The sequence below is a fragment of the Triturus cristatus genome, chromosome 12 (assembly GCF_964204655.1).
Source record: "Triturus cristatus chromosome 12, aTriCri1.1, whole genome shotgun sequence".
In the NCBI taxonomy this organism is placed as follows: domain Eukaryota; kingdom Metazoa; phylum Chordata; class Amphibia; order Caudata; family Salamandridae; genus Triturus; species Triturus cristatus.
The window spans coordinates 820,813,220-820,828,124 of record NC_140595.1 but is presented as its reverse complement, the minus strand read 5'-3'; the positions used below and the strand labels follow the sequence as shown (position 1 = coordinate 820,828,124).

Sequence of the window (14,905 nt, the reverse complement as noted above, 5' to 3'; positions counted from 1 at the left end):
CCAGCTTTTTGTTGGGTACGTGGGCGCTAAGAAGGGGAAAGCTGTGCACAAACGAACCATCTCTCGGTGGGTCGTTTTGTGTATAAAAATCTGCTATTCCTTGGCTAAAAAGGACCCTCCTGTTGGGCTGCGCGCCCATTCTACTCGGGCCACGGCGGCTACTACTGCCTCGGGACGGGGAGTCCCTTTGCAGGACATCTGTCAGGCGGCGACGTGGGCTTCTCTACACACGTTTGCCAGGCATTATTGCCTTGACAGCCAAGTCCGGAGGGATGGCTTCTTTGGCCGTTCTGTCCTCCAGGACTTTCTGGTGTGATCTTGGTTCGCAGACCCACCACCGGGGATGGTATTGCTTGGGTATCTATTCTAAGGTGAGGAATCTAACTAACGTGTTTCTTTCAGATGAACAAGTTACTAACCTTCGGTAACGATGTATCTGTAAGAAACATTAGTTAGTTAGATTCCTCACCGACCCTCCCATCCTCCCCGTTCTGCGAACTGACATCTAGGGTTAAGGTTGTCCTTTCAGGCCCCTAGATTTTATTTTTGGCACCAGTGTCGGTCTTTGCATGGCTCTGCGTTCCTGGCGCGGAAGGCTATGTACAAGAACTGACGTCAGCGCGCGAGGGCGGCGTCTAAGTACTCCGACGACGTCATCCCGGCGCACGACGCCGACGACGGACGCGGAGCCGCAGACGACGCCTAGCGACGCGCAAGGGGTATTGCTGACGAAAAATCTTCCGGATCCAGTCTGACGCCTGGGGATATTCTAAGGTGAGGAATCTAACTAACTAATGTTTCTTACAGATACATCGTTACCGAAGGTTAGTAACTTGTTCAACAGCATCAGTGCAGAACCGCAAGGCACCACCTTTCAGCACGTAGAGGTACAGCTAAAAAGGTTCCAGTCTAACGCTTAGGGAATGTTCAAATGTGACAAATCTGCAGTTAGATAGTCTCAATCAGAAAGAGGGTTACTGAAGGTAAACAACTTGTTCTGCATGAACGTTGTCTTGAAAGGCCCCACATTCTGATTTGCTTACCACTTAATACAGGTTTTGGGTCTTTAGTTTCAGTTGTGACAAAGGTGGACCCCAGACAGTGTGGGCTTGCCCCATTTCTGATGATAACAAGGGAGTAGGAGAATCAACATTAGGTTATTAAGATATGGTCAATTTCAGTTTCCTGAAGCTGAGTGTTAATGGAAAGTTACTTTTTAGTTGAGGTTACATTTAGAGGAAAATGGAAAACGAAGTATTAACATTATATCCTCACAAATAGAAACAAATATTGTAAGTTTGAAAAAATACTGCACTGGGGGCTTTTAAAAGCTTATAATGGGCCCCTTCTTTGTTGATGTTCATTATGGTTTATCGAAATATGTGCTTAATGCAAAGTATTCATTCTTTTGTTTGCCAGCTGTAATTTTTTTCTTTCTTTCTAGGTACTAAGAACAGATTTTCTTTACCAAAAGTGAACACCGCCAGTTCAAAGCCATCTTCAGTACCTGCATGTAGTACAGAAATAAATAATGCATGCCTGAGTACCAAGGTGCTATCCATTACAGATCCTGGCAAGCTGATAACTTGCCTAAATACAGCCAAGATGGACAAAACAAAGAACAAGGCAACGCGTAAGGTAGTAGCTTTATTAGAAGGTGAAGACAGCCTTCAAAATTGGTTAGAGGAAGTGAAAGCAAATGAAAAGGAACTGGACGAAGCATTTGGTGACGACATGTTAGATATCTTGACGGCAAAGAAGAACGATGTGCAAGAGGATGTCTTCTCCATTTTACTGTGCGTAGACTAGTTTTTTCAATGAAATAACTGGAGGGCCTGTTGAGCACTGGCATACTTGTAAACAGTGACATGTGTACATATGTGTTAGTAATTGTGTTGTCCAGTCATAGTTTGAAGCAGTAAAGCTCTGTGCAGGAGAGCAGGGTACAATGTCGTATTGTTTCGTTGAGGGGAACACCGTTGGAGGAGTAAAGAAGAGTTAAATTCTGTTTATGGCCGGCAGGCCTAAGGAGTTGGATTACTGTGGAAGCTGAGATTTCAATTCATTTTCTCTGGGATAAGAATGATGGGTCAAATTTGATGTGCAGTAAGTTGGTATGAGAACCCTGACACATACTTTGAAAATGTGTGCCTCCTTTCTTTCTGGCACTTCCATTGAGCCTGATAATATACTGGTTCCTTTGGTGCAGAGCCCTCCTGATGGGGTAGATATTTTGCCAGGAGCTGTGGTTGTTAAAGCCTTGTAAATTATATATCAGGCCTTGAAGATTGTACCTGATAGAGACTTCTAGCTGCAGATTCCTTAACTTAGAATTGCCTCCAGGCATTGGACTGGATCTGGAAATGTTTCTCCGGCAGTACCCCTGCACACCAGTAGGTGGCGTTATTCGGCACTGCATAGCATCGTCTGCGCCAGAAGTGATGTGTGCGATGCCTATATAGGCGCCACCACAGCATTCTTTTCTTTCCACACCAGTCAGCGCAGATCTGGTGAAGAGCTACCCCTCAGTAAATTTTTGACAACCTTTTTTTGACTTTTTGTCAAGTCTTTTTGAGATTTTCCTCCTGGTGTGGGAGGGTTGCCTTCTTGGAAGGCCGGCTTCAAGCCCTGCAGCGTCTGTCACCGCTCAATGTCGGATTACGAACCCGCATCTTGTATGTCTTTGGTGCCTCGAGCATGACCACCTTCTTAAGGCCTGCTCCGATTGCCACACCATGAACCCGAAGGCCTTGAGGGAAAGATCCCTCAAGCTCATCGCATCTCGACGTGCAACGCTGCAACGATCCAAATTCCGGTCGAGAGTAAGGTCCCTGTAGTGGTTGCATAGTCCAAGATCCTCGTTGCACTCGAAGTCATCAGGTCATTCAGGTAAGTCCCACCACAAGAAGAAAAAGAAGTCGAAGAGCTCTTCGACTTCTCCACGTCCGTCAGCCGACGAGACGAGAAAGCGTTGAAATTTGAGGCCTGGCTCCGTGGAAGAGCCAGTACCTTAGCCATCTCTGCGTCTCCCTGAGTTTCCCAGAGCTAGAGCGATCCCCGCCATATTAAAAGAAATTTATGAGGCTATGCACCGCAGCCCATTCCCTCTGGCAAGGTTTTGGGCCCAACAGGTTTGGGAGGGGCCCCTACTGGATCCACGCTGGCGGCTCTGGCACCAGTCAAGCCCCTTGGATCCACCGATGGATTTGGACCGACGCCGGTCATGCCTCCTTGACCTACTCCAGCTCCTAGCGCCCACTGGCAGCTCCATCCCTATTCTGATCCCAACTCCAACACTTAGTCGAAAGCGCATCCTCGGACTCCGGCGCCAACTAGACCCATGCCTTCCAGGCCAGAGCCTGAGCCCTATTCTTATGGACTAGGACTCGGGGAGGAAAGGGAGGGGGTCACTGGACCCTGAAGAATGCCATCCTTATGACGCAAACATGGACTGGTGTGGGAATTAGGCAGACGGCAGCGGACTGGATACCCCGCCAGATATGGGCATGCTTTTTTACCTCTACTGTGGCTACGGAGAAAGGAGCGTCATTTGTAATGGTGGGGTGAGTGCAGCACAGGTCCTGGACCTTAGCTTGCCACAGTGGCAGTCAAGACAGGCGTCTTGACAGAAGTGTTTTAACCAGAATTGTCCACCTCAGAACTTCTTCCCCCATTAAAAGAAGCTCTTACTGATGTCCTGTTTGGGACTTGGTCCAAGCCCAACACAGGGGCTCCTGTAAACAGGACGATTGACTGCTCCGCCCCATGGAACCCCAAGTTCCTCACACACCAGCCTACCCTGGAGATCTTGGTGGTCCATGCCTCCTTTTTCCATGTAAATCCTGGTGCATTCCCAACGCACCACTGGCTCGGGAATCCAAGAAGTTGCACAACATAGTTAAGAAGATGTTTTCGTCCCCCAGCCTGGCACCGCGATCTGTGAAAAACGCATGCCTTGGGTCCGTAGTCCCACGCTCTGTGGGATATGGTTGCACAGGTCCTGCCAATAGTCCTGGAGTAGGCTTAGGCCTTACTCTCCCAGGCAGTTGCCGATGGGAGAGATGCATTTAAGTTCACGATCCGATGTAGACTGAAAACCAACTCACTGGGCAGAGAGGTTTTGTTGTCAGTAGCCTTACAGCGCCACACCTGGTTAAGGAAAATGGGATTTTCTGGGAATGTCCATATATTGCTTATATGGACATGCCCTTTGATGCCTCCTGTCCCTTTTTAGACAAGGTGGATTCAGCGCTGGAGCGCTTTAACTACAGCAAGGCTATGGCCAGGTCCTAGGGCATTTGCATGGCCTCTCGTCACCCCCCAATCCGCCTTTCGCTCCTTTCGTGGCCACTGAAGTGGCTTTCAGCTGTGTCTATACCCTCCCAGCCACCGCAGCGCACAAGTTTTCCAGCCCCTACAAGGCAGAGGACGTGGTACCCACATACCCCGTGGGTCGTTCAGCCAAAGGTCAGGCAAGGCCACCACACGCCTGGCGTGAGCACCCTCCAAACCATTATAGTCTGCCCTCTTATCTTCATGGGCACCCAGTGGGAGGAAGGAGCTGCCGTCTCCTGCCCCACTGCTGGCCTATAATATCAGACTGGTAGGTTCTGCAGATTGTCCGAAGGGGCTACTCCCTCCCGTTGGTGACTATGCTTCCCTCCATGCCACCTACTTACATCAGTATGACGGAGGACCACCTATCCCTTCTCGGCCAAGAAGTGACGGCTCTTGTCCAAGGGAGCCATAGAGATGGCCCAGACGCCTGAAGTAGGTCGTAGTTGCTATTCCCGCTACTTTCTGGTGCACAAGAAGGATGGAGGTCTTCGTCCTATCCTAGATCTGCGCCCTCTCAATTTCTCAGGAGAAGTTCAAAAGGCTCACACTTGCTCAGGTCTTGTCTGCCCTGGACCCGGGACTGGTAGAGGTGGAGATCAGAGGCCTCTGGTCCCCCGCGGAATCCGGACTTCACATCAACCTGTGGTACTGCAACAAATAAGGCGGAATGGGATCGTGGACCCTTTGTTAAGAGGCCCTGCGTCTCTTTACATGGTTGGAACCTCAGGGCATATCCCTTCTGGTTCAACACTTGGCAGGCTCTCTGAACGCCAGCGCGAACAAGCTCAGCCGAAGATGCCTAGCGGATGTCGAATGGTGTCTCCATTCGGATGTGATGCAAGGTCTCTTTCAGCAGCAATGAGAGCCTTGGCTAAATTTGTTTGCCACTGTCAAGAATGCATAATGTCAGCAGTTCCATGCACTGAAGTTTCCAAGGCGGCTCTTGCTCTGGAAAGCTTTTCGTCCCAAGTGGAGCTCAGGCCTTCTGTATGCCTCTCCGCCCATACCACTCTCAAGAAGATCAGGAACGACTGGCCCCAAGTCATCCTTGTGGCTCTGAACTGGGCATGGAGAGTCTGTTATCCCAAGCTGTAGAGCATGGCCATCTGTCCTCCCATCAGTCTGCTCCTTCGAGATAATCTTCTGTCGCAGCAGCAGGGTAGGATCCTCCACCCAATCCTGTCCACTCTTCACCTTCTTGCATGGAGATTGAGCGACAACAGTCGACAGCTTAGAACTTCGTCCTGAACTCTGCAACACTATCTTGGCAGCTAGGCGTACCTCCAGTAAGACGGTATACGAATGCCGTTGGGGAAAATTTGTGGCATGGTGTATAGAAAGACAGTTCGATCCCCTTTCTGCCCCCCATTCTCAGGTTCTTCTCTTCATTCTTTAACTTGCCCAGCAGGGCTGTGCTCTGGGCACTCTCAGGGGCTTTCTATCTACTATTTAAGGTTTTCTGCAGTTGCCTGTCCAGCCATCCCTCTTCAAACCCCCTACTGTGAATAGATGTTTTGAAAGATTTACAACATTTGTTCCCACCTTCTCTTTTCATTATGCCTAAGTGGAACCTTAATCTTGTCCTCACTTTCCCTAAGTGTGCTTCTTTTGAGCCCTTGCATAATTGTCCTCTCAGGCAGATAATTCTGGGCAGTTTAATTTGTACCGGTGTGCTGCGTTTGAAGTGAGAAAACACGTGTAAACAATAGGAATTGAATCAGGTTTGTTTGCGCTTTGTTATACTTTATTACAAGAAAACCACTTCCAACATGAAGTGTAAAGGAACATTTTAAAATGCAATATTGAGATGCTGTGTCTTAGCAAAGACACAATGGAACACAATGCACGCTAGAAATAGGACATGAGCATATAATGAAATAGTTCAATGCAATAGTGAAAGAAGAATAGCATTCTGTGAAATATGACAAGGTAGGGAGCATAAATCACATCATGTAGAGAAATACCTTTGCGCACACCATATATATATCTATGGGGAGGATGAACACTTTAAAGCGTTATGAGAAAAACATATGTTTTGGTAAATGCAGAGAGAAAATCATACATTTAAATCAGACATGGAGAAAAATACATCCCCTGACATCTGAAGCATATGCAAAGGGAATGCTAGCTAAAAATACATTTGCAAATATTCAATATTTAAGACAAGAATTCTATAATGTGCACTAACGATCGATCAGGAAGAACCCACATGTGTCTAACGAACACAGTAGGGTAATCCAACGAGTGGACTGTGGGCAGGGGTTTTATAGTAGTTTAATGCAGAACAGTTGGACCGCAAGTTCATCTTTTGACAGTTTGTCTACGTCAGTCCTACCACCCTTTAGACATATTTATCGGAATAGTTTAGTATCACTTCTCAGAATTCTTATAAAAAACAGAACTGACCAAAAGGTTAGAGGTGTTTACTGGCACTCCAAGATCCTGCTGTAAGTTTCGATAAGGCAAGCTGGTGGGAATAATTATAATAAATTGAGAAAGTGCAAGATTTGCAAGTAGCTCTTGCCCCAACGTTTTCCTCTTACGTTAGTAAGTTCCGTGATCTTGTGGTTTTGTGGGTGAGCGCAGCGCAGTCTTAGGACATCCAAGGAGAGGGTTTTTTTGGGCTGTTGTTGACCATGAGGGACGGAAGCTGTAGCTTTGTGTGTGTGTCGCAGAAGAGATATGTGAAATGCTGTTTAGGAGGCACCTGGCCTTTGAAGCTAAAAGAATGAGTGAGACAGCTTGGTCAACTTAACAGATTCCTGTACACTAGCTGGGGGGACCTATATGGGGGTCTCATGGTCCAGGTGTAGCAAGGTGGGCCTACTGTGTCCTATATGGTAAAACGTGACCCTGCTTCAAGAACGCATAATGTCTGAAGTTCCGTGCTCTGAAGTATCCAAGGCAGCTCTCGCTCTGAAAAGCTTTTCATCCCAAGTGGAGCTCAGGCCTTCTGTACGCCACTCCGCTCATACCACTCTCAAGAAGATCAGAAACGACTGGCCCCAAGTCAGCCTTGTGGCTCTGAACTGGGCACGGAGAGTCTGGTATCCCAAGCTGTAGAGCATGGCCATCTGTCCTCCCATCAGGCTGCTCCTTCGAGATAATCTTCTGTTGCAGCAGCAGGGTAGGATCCTCCACCCAATCCTGTCCACTCTTCACCTTCTTGCATGGAGATTGAGCGACAACAGTCGACAGCTTAGAACTTCCTCCTGAACTCTGCAACATTATCTTGGCAGCCAGGCGTACCTCCAGCAAGACGATATACGAATGCCGTTGGGGAAACTTTGTGGCATGGTGTATAGAAAGACAGTGCGATCCCCTTTCTGTCCCCCATTCTCAGGTTCTTCTCTTCATTCTTTCTCTTGCCCAGCAGGGCTGTGCTCTGGACACTCTCAGGGGCTTTCTTTCTGCTATTTAAGGTTTTCTGCAGTTGCCTGACCAGCCATCCCTCTTCAAATTTCCTACTGTGAATAGATGTTGTGAAAGATTTACATTTGTTCCCACCTTCTCTTTTCATTATGCCTCAGTGGAACCTTAATCTTGTCCTCACTTTCCCTAAGTGTGCTTCTTTTGAGCCCTTGCATAATTGTCCTCTCAGGCTCCTTACCATCAAGACAGCCTTTCTTGTGGCTATCACATCTGCCCGGAGGGTCAGCGAGCTTCAGACTTTTTGTCATCCAAGCCTCCGTTCTTGAACCTCAACCCAGACATACTGGTGCTTCGTACAAGAGCTTCCTTTCTATCGGAAGTGGTCACTCCCTTACATGTTGGTCAATCCATCACTCTGCCTACTTTTTATGCTCCACCTCATCCCTATAAAGAAGAGGAGCGACTTCATCATCTGGACCCAAAAGGAGCATTGTCGTTCTACCTTGACCGCTCAAAAGTGTTCCGGGTGGATGACCAACTCTTCGTGGAGTATGTCAGAGTGAAGAAGGGAAAGGCTCTGCAGATGTGGACCTTCTCCCGATGAATCGTGCTCTGCATTAAGAAGGGAAAGGCTCTGCAGAAGCGGACCATCTCCAAATGAATCATGCTCTGCATTAAGATCCGCTACGCATTGTTCAAGAAACAACCTCCTTGGCTTCCCAGGTTTGGTTGTGGCCAATGCAGTGGTCGCAGCCAAGCCTGTGACTACTGCGTTGGCTCGTAGAGTTCTGGTCCTGGACATCTGCCAGGCAGCAATGTGGGCTTCCCTGTAAACTTTTACCAAGCACTACTGCCTGGGCAGGCGGGTCCGTAGAGATGGACACTTTGCCTGTTTGGTTCTGCAGGTCTATTTGGTGTGAAATTATTTTGCAGAGCCACCTCTGGGGAGATGCTTCTTGGTTATCTATTTTAAGGTAAGGAGTCTGTGGCTAGAAGTCTCCATTAGATGAACAAGTTACTTTATCTTCGGTAACGCCTTATCTGGTAGAGACTTTGTCTAGCTGCAGATTCCTTAGCTACCCACCCATCCTCCCCGCTCTGCGAGCGCGTTGCTATGGACTGGACTTTCGCTTTCAGAGCCCTAGTTTTCCACACCAGGGGTCAGTGTTCTTTGAGGCTCTGCGATCCTGGCATGGAAAGTCACAAAAAGAAATGGACGTCAGTGCGCTGGGGTGGTGCCCAACGCGCACTTTACTTCTGGAGCCAATGATGCCACGCGGAGCCGAACAGCCCCACCTACCAGCTTGCAGTGGTACTGCTCAATAAAAAGTTCCAGATCTAGTCTAATAATTCTACGGTAAGGAATCTGCGGCTAGATACAGTCTCTACCAGTTAAGGTGTTACCAAAGGTAAGTAACTTGTTCTTTAGTTTTATTTTGTTGGTTTTATCTATAAAACTCAAGCCTAGTTTTAAGGCAGTGGAATACAGTACATAGCAACAGGATACGTTAGCAAAATGTGTGAATAGAGAGGCATACAGGTTTGTTTTCAATCAGACTTCTGACTAAAGCACATAGAAGTAAACACTGCATCACGTTTGGGTGGGAAGTGATATATTCTAGGATGATGCAAAGATTGTGCTAAGGTGGGTGTGAAGACATTCCTGAGTTGCACATCTGAAATAAGAAGTCTGAGTTACAACTGGGCGTTGTTCCAGAGTCTCTACATGCCAAGAAAGCATATTGGTGTGTTTATTCTCAGTCGATTCAACATTCGTAAGCCTGTGCAGATGGCTGCCCTATATTCAAGGAGGGAGCTTGGGTGATCTGTTTTACAGGCAGGCCAATTACATAAAAAAATTATTGTAAAAAAAAAAATGACAAAGCGTTTGGATGTGCAAATATACACAAGGTTGTCTAATCTGAATCACAAAAATGCAATGTGCTAGCCCTTTTTGCAGACAAAGATACACATACGCATTAAAAAATAATTGTTCAAATGTAATTTATTTTTTCTTTTAAAAAAGATCTCCAAGTACAGAAAAATATTCACTACACTTAAAGTGACTTAGAAATATAACTGCCACACATTTTATTTTAGAAAGGAAAAATAGCGACAATGTAGGACAACACTAGGAGTCCGGCTGCATGTAGAAGGCTGGCTTCACACTTGTTTAAGTGAAGTACCTTGCACTAATCCAGACAACCCTTATGATGATTTTAGTGCTGGGTGCATGGGTGTGAAGTGATGTGGAAAACCGTCGTAGACCACAATGGAGGACTGCAGAAAAGATGCTGCTGGCGAAGAAGGTGAAAGAGTCCTGTGGAATCGAAGAATGGATTCTTGAAGAGAAGGACCTGCAAGCAGAGGAGACAGGGTCTATGCCACTCGGGCGTGACCGGGAGGCACGGAAGACCGATGACTGAAGATGCTTTAGAGTTGACGGTGACCTTGCCGCTGCGAGGACCAGGCGACGCTGTGGAAGACCAGGAGCTGTTCACGAGCTGTCCCATGTCGGAAGTCGAGAATCAGGGGGTCGATGTCCGGCGGGAGCACCAACAAGCCTTGGCAGCATCAACAGACGTGGTAGACGTAGAACGTGCAGTGTCTGGACCAGCAAGATCCAGGGGACTCACCAAAGGCAGGAGAGTCGGAGCAGGCCTGAGCAAGCAGGTGAGCCCACTGAAGCCAATGAAGACCCTCAAGAGGACCCACAGGCCAAAGGCACAGGAGTTGCAAGAGGACCTCGAGCAGCTCACCAAAGATGCAGGCCCATGGAAGTAGTGAGGACAAAGATCTTGGTAGCAAGAGATGCTGGAGGCAGGAGCTTCTTGTAGCCCGTAGATCTCTGGAGGACAGAGTCAACTAGCCTTGGCAACAGCAAGTTGACGCGGTGCACAGGGGTTCTGCTGCAGCGGTTCCGAGGAGGGATGCTGGCCACAAACATGCTGAGAAGACAGTGCAGGCCTCGAGGGAGTTGCAGAACCACCACCTGTGTTGCTGAGCCTTTCGGAGTCCGTGGGGCCTCGGGAGCAGTAGACCAGTCTGCTTTATTGCGGTGCTTGCAGATGCAGGGAAGTGACTCCTTCACTCCAAGGGAGATGACTTAGGCTGTCTTTGATGCCCATCGGCCTGGAGAAGAACCTGGATGAAGCACAGGCACAGACAACGCAAAAGACTAGCAGGACGACGAGACCAGGAGCAACAGGAGACTTCCTTAGTGCCCATACCATAAAAGTTAAAGTGGTTTCGAATCTAAATCTTGTCCCACGACAAATCTGAAGAGCCACCCACAGGTAAGCCCTTAAGTACCCTATGGAAAGGGTTGGGACGATTCAGGGATTCCTCCCAGAGGAGAGGCTGGACAGAGAGGAGGATATTCCCTTGTCCTTTGTCCAGTTTCACACCAGAGCAGGAGCCAACGGCTCCCTGAACTAGTTCCAACTGGAGTATGCAAGGAGGGCACCAAATGTCCCCTTCAAAGCAGTCTGGTGGTGCTGACAAGCACCCCCACACCAGCCCAGTATTCTAAGTCCTCTCTGGGAGGTGGGTACACCTCCCTGTGACAGCAAACCTATTGTTCTACCTTCCCCTGCTCGAGCTCAGCTCAGCAGCAGGAGGGCAGAATTGTGTCTGTGGTTGGCAGCAGCACTAGCTTGCTGTTCGACCCTGGAAGGCTGGTACCGGGAATACAGGGGGGCTCCCTAGGAGAGCCCCCCAGTAAATGCTTCCTACATCCAACACTGGAACTGGTATTGGGATAAAATTCCAATATGTTTGATACCAAACGTGACCAGTTTTGGTGCAGCCAATATATAGTTAGACATCTCGTAATTGACTTGATGCCGCTATATGTATTAAATAGCTGACCGCACTTACAGTGCCTCGAGAATCGACTTCACGGTTTGTAGGGGGTGTCCTACTCATGCAGGGCACTTATAACCTAGCACATTGCCTTCAGGATTGATAGGCCTGCCTTAGGGGTGACTTATAGGTTTTAAGTGCAGTGTCCTCAGATATAAGGAAACGTATATCTGTTGTGAGTGGTGCTAGCACCTGCTCACACAGGCTGCAATGGCAGGCCTGTAGTCACAGTTTGAGTGGTCTCTCATGGGTGGCATAATACATGCTGCAGCCGTGGGAGACCCCTGGAGTACCTATGCCCTGGGTACCTAAGTACCATATACTAGGGACTTGGGAGGGTATACCAGTAGCCAATTGGGAAGGTACCAAAGTACTTACCATGGTCAAATTTAGGGAGAGAGCACAGTGACTGGGGTCTTGATTAGCAGGATCCCAGTCAGACTAGTCAGAAACAGCATTACACCAGGCAAAAAGTGGAGGTAACCATGAAAGCTGGTCCTACTTTCCTACACTGTGTGAGAAGTTGGCCTGATGTATGATGTCACTAGTTCTAGTGTACACCTTATATCAGTCCAAATACCCTTATGGTGATTGGTTGTAAAGTCAACCTTATAGACCAGCTATCCTAGTGGTAGCATGGACAAGAGCAGTCTTAGGCTAAACTCTGAATGGCATGTGAAGCCAGCTGTGATACCATATATAATCCCTTGAATACCAAATGAAAGGACACCACAACAGATATATATATAAAATAAAGTGTATTTATTCTAGTCAAACCCTCAGCACTCTTTATGAGATTAGAGGTAAGTACAACACAGTCTTATTTAAGCATACATTAAGTCACACAGGTAAGTAATACAGTTAGGCCCTAGGGGCCACGCAAACCATATACTAAGTAAGTGGTATAAGGACCACTGTCACGGAAATAGAATAGGCCTAGGCCTAGGGAATCGCTGGGGCTACACTACACTAGCATTAGTTAGGAAGTGGGAGGCCCACGGGATTCGTGTGCAGAGTGGAAACACTCACGCGTAATGCGTAAAAGTCACTAGCAATAGTACAGTTTAGAAAACGATAGATTTAGGACACTTCCGGAGTAGGAAGTCGAGACTGGAAAACTAGACACTAGGATAGTCACTATCCTGATGAGCACCGGAGTACCCAAGTTACCTAGCCCACAGGCTGCGGGTGCATAGGGGTGAAGATGCGTCGGTTTTCGTCGTCGACTCCTATGGATGCCTGAAGAAAGATGCTGACAGGCAGTCAGTGAAGAGTGTCCGGTGGATCCCAAGGCTGGGATCAAGAAGAGAGGAGACGCGTGGAAAGAGAACATGGACTGGAGCATGTTTAGGGAGAAGACGGTCTATTGCTCTAGAGGCCGCCCCCGGAAGTGGCACGCCATCTGGGGGCGGTGGAATCAATATAGGGGGGGAATATGTCTTGCCCCTGATCTGGAACCGCCCGAGGAACAGCTTTCCCCCTGACCTTCTTTCCAGCACAGTCTGGTTTATGAACTATTTGGGCCTCTGCTGTCCCCCCTCTTCCTCCTTACACTATCTTGTAACTGGTAGATGAGTGGGGTCCGGCCTCCCCTGGGGGCTCTCACCATGGTTTTTAGTGTTCTTGCCTTGCTGGGGTTTGCTGTGCTTTTTTGTGTTTGTTTAAAATTGAACCTTTGCACTTCTCTTTGTACTGTACTGGGGACGCATCACTGTTTCTAATTATCGATGCTGCCGAACCTTCGGGTTGTCGGCTGAATAGCTGTGTCCTGATTTTTAAATAAAGGTTTTTGAAAAAAAAATAATAATAAATAAATAAATTGCTCACATGATGCTTCGACACCGTAAAAAAAAAAAAAAAAAGAAGAGAGGAGACCTGCAAGCAGAAGGGACAGAGTCAAGGTCACTAGCCAGTGACCACGTGGAACCAGGAAGGAACCAGGCGATGTCGTGAAGATTGCAGGTGAAGGTGAAGCTTGTTGCTGCAGCCAGGAGGACCAGGAAACGTCGAGGACGACCAGGACCAGGAGGCGAGCTGTCCCACGAAGGCTCTTGCTGTCGGCGGCGTCGAAGTTGGACTAGGACTCACCAAGCCTTGGCAAGCGGAACCCACGAAGAACGGAGGACTTGCTTCTGGTGCAGACCAGGAAGGTCTGGGGTGCTTCTTCTTTACAGAGAAGCGGGAGCCAGTCTGGAGGAGCCAAACCAGCGCAGAAGATTTCAGGGTGCGTCGTCACAAAGGCCACTAGCCAGCGGGCAAGCAACCGGACAGACGCGGCAAGCAGGAAAATGCAGAAGGGCCCCACGCAGGACTCGTGGAGTGTGGGGGGCTGATCTTCGGTGCAGATGATGCTTGGGGTTGGGGCTTCTCAATCCCCGGTGCACAACTTCGAGGGTGCCTCAGAAGCTGCGCTTGAAGTTACTAGCCACTTTTCCCAGGTAGCCGGTCCCACGTCGCTCGTCGCCTCCACGGATCTCAGCTCTGCTGTGGATGTGGATCAGGGTCGGAGAAGTCTGGAAGTCAAGGCTCTGGTCGGGCTCTGCAGTCGGTTGCTCGTAGAACGTGGGCAAAGCAAAGGGTAGTCTCTTGATGGTGCCTGTTTGCACAGGGTAGCCACTCCTTGGCCACAAGGGAGATTCTTCAGTCTTCTTCTTTCGTCGAATGTCGAAGGTCCAGAGTTTCTGTTCAAGTTGCAGGTTCAGGATAATCTAAAGTCTTGAGGCCCAACTCCCACTCTTATACTAATCTGGGGGGCTGGGATACCTGCTAGGTCACGCCTTATGGGTGGGACCTGGGAGGGGGTGGTTACACCCACTTCTCTTTGTCCAGTTTCGCGCCAGAGCTGGGGCTGGAGTGCCCCAGCGCCGGTTTGAACTGGACTATGCAAGGAACACCTTGTGTGCCCCAGGCATGTCTCATTCCTTTCAGCCCACCCTGCCCCAATACACTAAAGGCTGTCAGTGGAGGTGCTAGCACCTCCCCAAGCAGGAAACCTATTGTCCAGGCCTCCCTGGCTGGGATCACTCCCAGCTGCAGGAGGTCAGACTTGTGTCGTGGCAGCAGCATCCATTTTGTGATGCTGAGGCTTTGGTCAGAGGCTAACAGTGAAGTATGATTTTAACATGTCTTTCCCTCTAGAAGGGGGGAATAATAGCCTCATGTCCAGAAATGGCATGGGGGTATTATTCCACAGTGTTAGACACCTTACACGACATGTTTCGATAAAGCCAAACCATAGTTACCATAACCGTCTAAGATTATAAGGCACTTTAAGAGTATATGGTAGGCTATATCATAGCAAAACAAACACTCGGAACCCTGGGGTCTAAAA

General features: G+C 48.5%; 1 protein-coding gene across 2 annotated transcripts in view; it reads left to right on the top strand.

The window, feature by feature from the left end:
- ZCWPW1 (zinc finger CW-type and PWWP domain containing 1) overlaps positions 1-14,905 on the top strand; it is a 1,624,070-nt gene that overhangs the window by 1,472,032 nt on the left and 137,133 nt on the right. For both annotated transcript variants that reach the window (XM_085639318.1, XM_085639317.1), the window contains exon 16: positions 1,445-1,796. In XM_085639318.1, coding sequence (XP_085495444.1) covers positions 1,445-1,796 — 352 coding nt within the window. The remainder of the gene's footprint in view (positions 1-1,444; positions 1,797-14,905) is intronic.